This window comes from Gavialis gangeticus, unplaced genomic scaffold (assembly GCF_001723915.1).
Source record: "Gavialis gangeticus isolate Ggan-Ray unplaced genomic scaffold, GavGan_comp1, whole genome shotgun sequence".
Classification (NCBI taxonomy): domain Eukaryota; kingdom Metazoa; phylum Chordata; order Crocodylia; family Gavialidae; genus Gavialis; species Gavialis gangeticus.
The window spans coordinates 55266598-55277625 of NW_017728995.1; the positions used below are offsets into that span (position 1 = coordinate 55266598).

At 36.4% G+C, this 11028-nt stretch overlaps 1 protein-coding gene across 1 annotated transcript in view; it reads right to left on the bottom strand.

The window, feature by feature from the left end:
• Positions 1–1301: 1301 nt before the first annotated feature.
• CLSTN2 (calsyntenin 2) overlaps positions 1302–11028 on the bottom strand; it is a 715806-nt gene continuing 706079 nt past the window's right edge. Inside the window, exons 16-18 of the mRNA XM_019503079.1 lie at positions 10410–10594; positions 8916–9091; positions 1302–3697 (exon numbers count right to left, since the gene is read on the bottom strand). Of these exons, the coding sequence (XP_019358624.1) occupies positions 3607–3697; positions 8916–9091; positions 10410–10594 (452 nt within the window). The 3' untranslated portion in view covers positions 1302–3606. The remainder of the gene's footprint in view (positions 3698–8915; positions 9092–10409; positions 10595–11028) is intronic.

The window sequence follows — 11028 nt, forward strand, 5'->3', positions numbered from 1 at the left end:
TTCCAGCAAAGGTTGCATAGCCAAAATATCAATGTTAATCTTTCCCAGTACTGCAGAGTCTTTGCACCCTAGTGCAAATAATGTAACCATTTTTGCTGCAAATTGGAGACTTCACTCTATTGATAAACATAATCACAGTGATCTTAATAACCTTTGTTCAACTGAGCTGATTGTTAATAGCTTGAGGGAACTGAGACCAGAATTATGTCAACAAGATTAAAATAGAATTAAATCATGAAAAACTCAACAAAATTTCTACTAAAGGCTAGATTTTCAAAGAGACATAAAGGAGGGAGGTATCCAACTCTGAAAAAGTTAAGTTTCTTTGAAAATCCTACCCGCTATCAGGATTTTTTATGAGGCCTCTGTTAAGAAACAGAGAGGGCAACACAAGGATCCTTCATCCTATTAGAGTAGCAAAGTCTTGAGTTGGTGTCCTATGTAGGCTGTAATGTTATATGGTCTTGAGTATCCTATACTATACTAGAGATTGGAGCAAGGAATAACTACAGCCAGAGGTTGATTGGCTGTCCTGTCTAAAGGAGATAATGGATGCATAGGGAAAAACAAGCTAGGTATATTTCATTTTCCCAGGAGGAATTGGCAGCTTCCATTCTCTTGGAGGGCCATTTATACCAATTCAAAGTGAGAGAAGACTGGATGCTATCAAAGCATAACTATACTAGTTTACATACATTTTGCATTGCTAGAAATGACTGAAGTAAGTAAGCAAGCTAGAAATGACTGAAGAAAATCATGCCTTGGATCCCCTGGGAATAGCACACTTTACTCAGGACTGTGGCTTCATAAGTGGCTAAATATGAAGGGACACAGAGTGATCATTACTTGCCACAAAAAAAGAGAAAGAAAAACAAAAAAACCCCTCATCTCAACCTTTTAAGGCAGCAACAAAAAATCCTTTTACATGATGCTCTCATTTTTTCTTACAGGATCAATATGAGCTTTTAGCATTGTCAAGGTTCTTTTTCTATTCATTAGTATTTTTGAAGTGCATTTCATCTTGTTAAATATCATTTGCAGAAAATCCGATTAAAATGGACAAGAGAGGAGCCTAAGGGCTTGATTCTTTAAAATGTTTTTCCTTGTCTTTGGCAGAATTTATGTGCATCTTGCCTAGCAAAACCTATTGTCTTTCTTTAATCACAGAACATACTGAATTGCAAAATTGCTCTTCTGTTCCCTTCCCTTTTGACTAGCACACACATTCCAGCACTATGTGGTAAATGGACTCCTTATCTCTATTGCTGGCAAACGGAAGTTAGGGTGTTGACATTTTTTTCTTAATTCTTTTCTGCATGTACACTAACTACTGAAGTCTGGCTATGCTGAATCTGTCAGGGTTTTGGTTACTCCTCAGAGAACATTTTTTTCAAAACAGTTATGAGTATTTCCCCATAACCAACAGTTAATAAAACAATAGTCCTGTGTCTTGATTGTACACACTTTGGGGCAAAGACTTCATTCATTATCTACATCAACAGTGTCCCCTAAGGTGGACGTCACTATTCTTGTCCCTGTTTGTCAGATGAAGAAACAAAGGTAATAACTAAGCTGTCACTGGGACTATTGCAACAGCTATTGAAATCAAGAATTTTTTTTCAGGAGATATTGGATCAGATCCAAGGACAAACCATACTTTTAGTCACCATGAGTGACATTATGAATTCACAGAACCCCGGGGAATGCTGACAAATTTGTAGAATCCCCTTTACATCACTGGACCTTCAAATATAGTGTCTTTTCTGTTAGTATTTCTTGTGATACTTTTTGCCCTTAATGATACTCAAGCTTTTGTGAAATGAACAAGGATGTTTTAAAACAATGCAGTCTTTTTTTAGCAAAGATATTTCTTAGATTTGACATGGCTTACCCAATATTTATTCTAGTTTGCTTTAAGTCTGGTGATTAACTCTCAGACACTGGAGGATAGTCTTTTTTGCCTTGTTTTCCCAGAGAAAAGAGGGCCATTTTTCCAGCTAATATCATCTAAAAAGGAAGGCTAAATCAGTCAAAGTACTCTCAACTAATGCCTTTATAATGGGCTTCTATTTCCTTTATTAAAAATATTAGAATAATCTAGAACAATGGTCCCAACACTACTCTGCCTTATAAGGGAATCCCTGGCTGGTATTACACTGTTACCCTCTAAGACCATGTAGAAATAATTTTCACAGACCCCATTGGCTTCCTATTTGTTTTTTCAATGCAGATTCAAAATGGGGATACTGGCTAGCAAAGCTCAATGTCATTTGGACATAGGCAGTACAGCCAAGGTTGGTGGGGGCAATTCTGCTGTCAAGCTGAGGGCTAGAAGGGAGCTGGTTCTCTGTGAAAGACTGCTTCCCCTACAATTCATACTCAGTGAGACCAGCAAAGCCAGAATCTGTGGTCATTAAGGGCTTAGTGTAAGTTATTTTACCTGCCCTATGCCTTAGCTGAGAAAGGCATGAATGCTAGGCTGTTACATAGTTTTGGGAAAAGTGAGATTGTTGATATTGGTAAAAACATTAGGTATGTTACATTAAAATAACACAGAGCTGTAATGGGATAGGTAATGGGATAGACATTTAAAATTCACAAAGAAATACAATACATTTTGTAGTATTTTTAAAGGCTCCCACTCTTACAACATCAATTATTTCTTGCTCCTCTCCTAATTTGCCCTGCAGTTGACAGAGAGTAAGCAACCTCCTTCACACAGATGGTTGGGAATTTACAACCAAGGGTGCATCAATCTTATGTTTGTCATCAGCCTGAATCTCCTTAGGATACAGAACTAAACAAATGAACCAGCTTGATGTGTGTTTCCAAGTGCATGTGCATGAACCACCAGGAGTAACAGAAAGAGAATTTTTTGTATATAAAATCACTAAATCTTACTTGAATCACTGTGTTTACTCATTGGGCTGACAGTTGCAAAGATCCAATTACCACATAACTTCACCCACAAAACTAATGTGTTAGCAAACACCAAAATGTCACTTATCAGATAGGGGATGAATGTCCAGCTGCATTTAAAGTATTAGTCTAAATATTAAGACACCTGTCTTTCCTGTAGAACAGCTCCCTAGCTATCGCTACCACCTGACTGCCTTGTTCTGGAGAGGGAATGGAGAAATAGTGTACAAAACATTACAGGAAAAACATACTCCATAAATGTGAAGCAAATATAGTGAAAGAAATTAGGATATTAATCATGTGTTAGACATCAAGATTTTCAGCACTTGATTCCTTTCCCTCAAGCTACATTACTGGAAATAGGTTACATGAAAATTAAATTATGCTACAAGTTTTATATTGTCATTTTCAATAAACATATAACAACTGGCAGAGATTTACTTAATCTAATCAGCATTTATGCACTGTCAGAGAAAGGATGGTGTTCCTAGTGATTACAAAGACCTGAACAAGCTATATTTCTTCTATCTCCAAACAATCAAATGTTTCTTACATGTTCTTAATTTCTGTAGTATATTGTATATCACCCAGATACCATTATCTGTTTGAATTAATGATTATTCCAAAACAATATCACCATCCCATTTTAGAGAATAGTAAGATTTAACAAACCCTAGCAGTCTATTTCTAACTTGAACTGGTGTCAGTCGGTGCAGTATATCTTGATATTGATTTCAACAGCCTCGTGCCTTTAGAATCACTTGTAGAGATATAATACCTGTGATAGGGGTGGAAGTGAAAAAGAAATCTGAGCTCATGATCACAAAAAGCAAATTAAACATTGATATTAGTTCAGATAACACATTGCACCACTGGACTGAATTTGCAATTCTAGGTTTTGCAGCTTTTTCCAGCCTTGTGCCCGCCTCTGATTTTCAAGATTTAAAATGTATAAAATCTATTTTATTTATCTTAATGTATTGTAATGTCTCAGAAACTGCAGAATCTACGTGTCAAAAGGAGGTCTCTCTTTTGTTATTTTTGTATCATTAATAGGCCCAATCCTGAAGTCCTTAAGAAGGCAGATTCCTCATTTTATTTAACAGTAGCAGTGGACGAGGTAGGTGAGGATGGATTACAAAACTGGGTCCATTTTGAAACTTGCTACTCCAAAATAAGGACGTTTTTCTGCCTGGCTGGCCCAGCCCTGACTCAGGAATAAAAGGAAGCATTATGCCTCATAAAGCCAAATTGCTCAGAAGAGTACAGATAACTGTACTGCCCTTTTACAAGGCTGCAATGTGCACTGTTCCTCATCTGGTAGTGAACTCCACTAACAGGTACAGAGTAGAGTGACTGGCATGATACAGCTTCCTGAGTACAAAGTCTACACTTATAATGTCTCCTAATTAGAGATGGAGTGGTTGAAAAGCCCTTGCACATTTTATTATCTCATATAACAAACAATATTAACACCAGCCACATGACCAAAGGATAAACTTGATCTGCAGAAGCATACTTAGAATTTTAAGGAAGAGAAACCTAGAGAGCCCTTATTAAAAATGATTATATAGCATTTTCAGTAAGCAGCCAATAGACTTGCAGTCTGTTCTACAGCTGGTTACAATCTTGTCAGATAAACATTTTTTCATGAACACAAAAAATTGGACAAAAATATATTTTTCCATTTTAAAGAAACAAAAAATTGCAAAATGAAAGCTCAAAAATGAGTTGTAAAAGTGATCTAATTTTGGTAAACATCTGTTTTTATAAAAAAATAATCTGACTTTGATTTTAGAAAACTCATCTTTTTATTGAAACTGATTTTGAAAACTTTTTTTCAGTGTTTGGTTTTTCATTGAAAAACTAAATATTTTCATGGGGAATTTAAGAAAATTCCTGAAAAAACCTCTGGTATTTTTAACCAATTCTAGATTGTTGCCATTACTAAAGAATACCATAAGCCTTTTTGTTTCTGTACAGAAACAGCCAATCCTCACTGACATTTCATAAAAAACAACGCTTTTGATCAAATGGATGGAAAACACTGCATAACCTATTGAGATGAACAACCTTAAAATAATCATAATGATGACAAAAACAGATAATGAAGGAGGAAATATTCCTTAAATTAGACATATTTACAGTATAGAATAAAAAATTACTTATATTTGCTCCTTTTGTAATGTACCAGCACAACCTAAACAGATTTGCTTCCAGTAACAAAAATATAAATATTTAATCACTGTGTTCAAATACACCTATCAAGCTGTGAATAAGTTAAAAATAATACTATAATACTAAAATACTATTAATAAGAGTAAGTTGCTGTTTTCAAACACTACAAGAACACACACAAGAACAAAAAAGAAAAAGGGAACATTTCCTGGTAGAGAGAGACATATATGTGAAAAGGGATTAAGATTTAAATGTTCAATCCAGTTTTATTTTTTAATGGGTTTTTAAATCTCTGATTTTTATTTTCTGTCTGCAGAGAAAGACTTGCTTTGATATGTGCTGAAAATAACCACAAATTAAGGGCCTACTTTATACTACTAATGGGAGAAAAAAGGATTATGCTTTTTCACTAGATTTTCTTTCATCTTACACTGGAGGAAAATGTGCAAAATATATCTCTTAATAACTAGTTGTGATACAGAGTCTATAATTACAAACAGTGTGTGGTCCAAAGTAGGCTTTTGATTTAGTTACAAGTCTAAGAAAAGACAACCCAGGCATGATCTTGCAATATTTAAGCCCTCAAGTAACTTTTACCACCGCAGTCTTTATTCTGCAGACATGTATTTAACTACTCATATGAGAAGTTTTACTAAAATAAATGGGTCACCACACAAGTAAAACTCCTAAGGTAGAGCTCCTCCTCCTCCTCCTCCTCCTCCTATGTGTGGAGGTGAGAGATTAAATGGGGTGGTTCACCACTGAAAAACAAATTGATAGAATTTTAATTTACTTCCTAAGTCGTTAATGTTTATCAATCAATTGAACGACACTAGCAACTTCTTCTAAAACCATGTGGCAGAAAGTTGACTAGCTTAGATTCTCATTATTGAAAACCATGGGAGCTGGGCTTTGAGAAACTAACAAAATATGGGGGTTGAGAACACTAAAAGTTGCTCAGATAAGCCCTGAGAGAAAAGGGTTACTCTTTTGCAGGCTCAGCTACACATGGAGGCAGGGGCATCCCAGCAGACAGATTTGCATACATGTTCTTGTCATTTGTTACACTCATTATTATGTTGTGGCCACATCTACATGAGATGCTGACTGCACAGTTATTACTGCACAGTCATTTAATATTTGCACACTAAATGACTGCGTGGTAACCAGACTTACCATCCAGTAGCATCCCTGAATGAGCTACTATGCAGCCAGCATCTTGTGTAGATGTGGCCTGTGTAATACAGACTACTCACTACCAAACTTTTTCTGGAGCACAAAGGAAAGGGATCACTCTAAACAGCAAGTTACAAAACCAAACTCAAAACACAACAATCAAAATCTGAAGAAAATTATATATATATAATATAATATCATGTTTTAGATATTAATATTATGTTTTAGATATATATATAAAGGTTGGAAACAAGGGTGGAACACCACAAGGCAGCAACAATTCTCATGTCAGTTGTTTTGTCTGATGTCCAGTAGAACAGTTACTCTAGCAAGTGCTGCATCATTTGGCATTCATGTATTCTAATGCAAAGGATTTTAGGGATCTGGGCAAGATGCAAACCATAAGACTCACCAATACATCTTACGTACTTTTTTCTAAAGAGTGTTTAGAACAAGATACTCTATACTCTAATAATAAATTAAATCACCTTCTTAGGCTCTTATTGTTCTTTCACTTCTTTTGGTTCCATATGGGTTTTATTTTTACTTGTTTTGTTTCTATTTTATAAAATCCCTTTGTTAAAAGTAAAGGCTTCAGGAAGAAGAAAATAGGAGTGAAATGGACAAAAAAAAGCTGAAAGTTTTCTATTATATCAGTTTGCCCCATGCCACCATTTGGCTAGTCATAACTACTAGGGCTGGGCAAAGCTTTGGTCCCTGATTTCATTCAGCACAGATTTGGCGGCCAAATCTCTGAATCCAAACTGAATCAGTGGACCCTTTAATCTCTCCGAATCGAATTGGAGAGATTCGGAAAGATTCAGAGATTTAGACATAGACACAGCTTTAAATGTTTTTCCTACATACCTCAGAGTAGCAGGGGCTTATGAATGCTGCGATGCTGGGGCACTTCTGCTCCACTTCTGGGTTCGCCACCAAGCATGTGGAGGGCCTCCCCGCACTCCTATACAATGCCCCATGAGCCCCAGCATTGCAGCATTCACAAGCCACGCTGGTAACTCGAGGTATACAGAAAAAACATTTAAAGCTGTGTCTATGTCCAAATCAATGATTCTCTGAATCAGCATTAAATCTTCAGATTCAGATTTGGCAAATCAAATCAGGGACAGTGATCCAAATCAACTAATCGTATCATTGTCCCTGATTTGGACCGGATCTGAATCTAAATCAAATAGGGTCCACTTCGCACACCCCTAATAACTACTATCAGCTTAATCTGGCATTATTTAGATAGAAAAAAAAAATCCCCTCTTGACAGGGGATATGTTTACACTAACATTACTGCCATTATCCCAGTGTAAAAAGGAACTGAAGGATAACACAGTCCTCCTACATCCCCCTAAATTGGGGTTACCTTCCAAAGGAGAAATATCCTTGAAATAATCAGGGATAAAACTACTGGTAAATTACACTGGTATACATGTCTGATCACATCCCTTGCTAACATGAATAGGTTATTATTTGCTCTCCTGCCAAGTAGTGGTAAGACATTATAATAGCCTACTACTATAGTGAACTATCCAAGGACAGCTGGTTATCTGTCCATTCCTAATCCTGACATAATTTATATCAGTGTACAGAACTGATGTAAATTATTTCAGGTACATGCTAGTCTGTCCAGGGCCTGAATTTCAGTTTCATGCACTTGTCCAAGTCTCAACAAAACACACATGCAATATAAAGAGGCTTAGAGATTTTCTGTTATTGCAGCAAGATACGGAGATAATGTAAAAGAAAGATAATGTTTTAGTGCAGATTACAAAACATTGACTTGCTGCAAAGTACTGAATCTGTGGCAACTAATCAGCTCTATGAGATCAAATTCCACTAGAATTTACATTTCACACAAGTTAAAATGATTTAACCTTTGGATAGAGGGCCTTTGAAAGTTGCCAAAGGGGGAGAGAAGAATCATTTTATAGGGTTTTTATATATTAGTCGAATTTCCATAAGAAAACTGGATAAAGATTCTATCTTCAAGTGTTGGCAGCATTACAGAGAAAGGTATTATTCATTACTATACAGATATAGACAATTAATATCCAAGAAGGCCAAAAAAGAAAGATAGCAAATGGAATTCAGCCTGTCACCTAAACCTCTGCCCTTATCTGGAGGTGGATTATTTTTCCTTAGAAATACAATACAGTGAAGCCAAGGGACAATAGTGCTAATTGAGAATTAAGATGTAATTCTCCATAACAAGCTGAAATCTCTTCTATACGAAAAAAATAGCAAAGGCAAAACCTCTATGCATTGAGTGACAGGACTTCTGTTGTATTCCCATTTGAAACAGAAAATTTAGAAAGTACACTAATGGATCAAGCTTCAGTTTAGTTGTTATAGTTGACAAGATTTAAGTTTGTACTGTATGTTTCACCAATCACCCACAAATGAGGGAATAAAGCAATTCGATCAATATCAATTGATGATAAATCCATATCAGATAGGGAAAACAAGTATGCCAATTTCTGGTAATAAGTAGTTCAAATCCTGTCAGTTAATTCATAGACTCACACTAACTTTACTCAGGAATACATTGTATTGGTGTTTACAAAAGGAGCAACGGGATTGGAGGCCTCTAGTAAGGGAGTGTTGAATCATCCCACTCCAACTGCTCTTGCCTGGTGGCATTCTGTTTGTTTCCCTTATTTCCAATTTCTTCTTCTTCTTCGTCCTCCACCTCTTCCTCCTCATCACTTTCATCTGATTCAGCACTGGTTGTATCTTCCTCTTCATCTTCTACCTCTTCCTCCTCTTCCTCAGTCTCCTCTTCTGCTGGGTGAGGCTGTTCATATTTCTATATTGTTATTGTATTAGCAAAACAAAAAAAGGAAGGAAAGATGCCTGCTCAGTAATTTAAGGGAATATGAAGCTATTGAGCCACTAGATTGACACCTACTGTAACAGGCAGAGTAGATTTGCACCTTATAGACTAACTAAAGTGTGTGTGTGTACACACACATGCACACACAGACTTTGGTTAGTCTATAAGGAGCAACTCTACCTGTTGTAGTTACTTAAACACACACACAAAAGCTTTCATGAGCTAAGGTTCACTTCATCATATGCTGTGAAAGGCCTTTTTTACTCTCTCTCACTGTAACACCCATGCAAATTACTATGGTAAAACAATTTCCACTATTCCATGTTTATTAGGCAGCAAATAGAGACAATTAAGTGGACAATACATTCTAAAGGTTTAAGTTGCTGTAACACAAATGAGATATTAGTAAATAATTGTTATAATTTAACTGAGCTACCTACATTTAGCTGCTTTAATCTTTCCTTAATAGTCAGTTTTTTTCAGTCCACTGATCATTTTTATCACAATGTAATTAATTTCTCAATTGGTTATTATTATCATACTTTTAAAATGGACAGATTGGCTATGTGCTGTTGCTGTACATTTTAAATGTCTACAATATACAGTAATAGACAGGGCAGTGCTCCTAATCTTTCATTACGCAATTCTTCACCACCTGGTAGATAATCCCCTTTACCATCCTTTCTAGTACTGATCATTACGATGATAAACAGGAGCCTAATAATCATACTCGCTATTGGTGTTACAGTGGTGCTTAGGGATCCCAACTGGCAATGGGATTCCAGTGTACTAGGTGCTTCACCTGCACAAAGAGGCAATATCCACACTGAACAGCAATCACATAAAATATCAGTCTAAATACTGTATATACTCAAATCTAAGACAACCCTGTACTAAAGATGATATTCCAATAATTATATTCTATAAATGTAAAATATATAAATTCATTATAATTTTCCATGTATAGAACCTAATTACTGGAGAGTCATTTTTAATTCATCCCTTCCACCTCTACAGAGGTGTAGGCACTGAGGGGGCAGGTGGTGCAGCTTGTCACCTGCTGGTGTCTGCCCTCTTCTTCCCCTCCACAACAGCCTTGCCCTCCCCCCCACTCCTCCTAGCCTCTGCTCCCTCAAACAGCCTCTGCTCCCCACTTCTTCGACTCATCTTAAAATCAATTAAATACGGTAGATATTATCTTTCAAGCACTTCAAAGCACAAAAACTAAACAAGCTACAAGCCAAAATGCTAGCTTTAGGAAGTGCTACAGCTTTTCAGTTTTCTTATGTACCTCCATGGGGTTGACAGTAATAGTCAAAGCAGAATCATCCCAATCCATTTCATTTTCTTTGTTTCCTTCATTTTCTGTAGAGCTGTGCTGATGAGCTGTCTGAATTCTGTAGACACCCAAGGCTATGATGAAGACTAATATACTAATGCAGATTATTATAACTATGGTAGCTACACCTGGAACAACTGAAATGAAAATTTAAAAAGACAAAAGTCATTTTTATGCAAGAGATTTTCCTATACAACACTAACTTTCCACCAACTTTGTTTTTTCCCCCCGTTATTTCTTTATGCTGAAATTCTATCCAACTTACTGCTAATTTCCCATAGTTGCATTTCAGAGGTGACAAATGATAAGACTAAGGCAGAACAAATCAATTTCAGAACAGAGGGCCTTTGATAAAAGAAAGTTCAAATGTCGTTTTTCCATATTATCCCTTTCTGTTAAGAACCCATTTAGAGAACTAACTTCCTTTGTGCGAAAAATTGATATCTATAATTAAATAATTTGACAGTTTTCAAAAAACTGGGTGCTGCACTTCAAGAGGGATGTGGACAACATGGAGAGGGTCCAGAGGAGGGTCACTTGCATGATCAGGGTGCAGCAGGGCAGGCCCTAC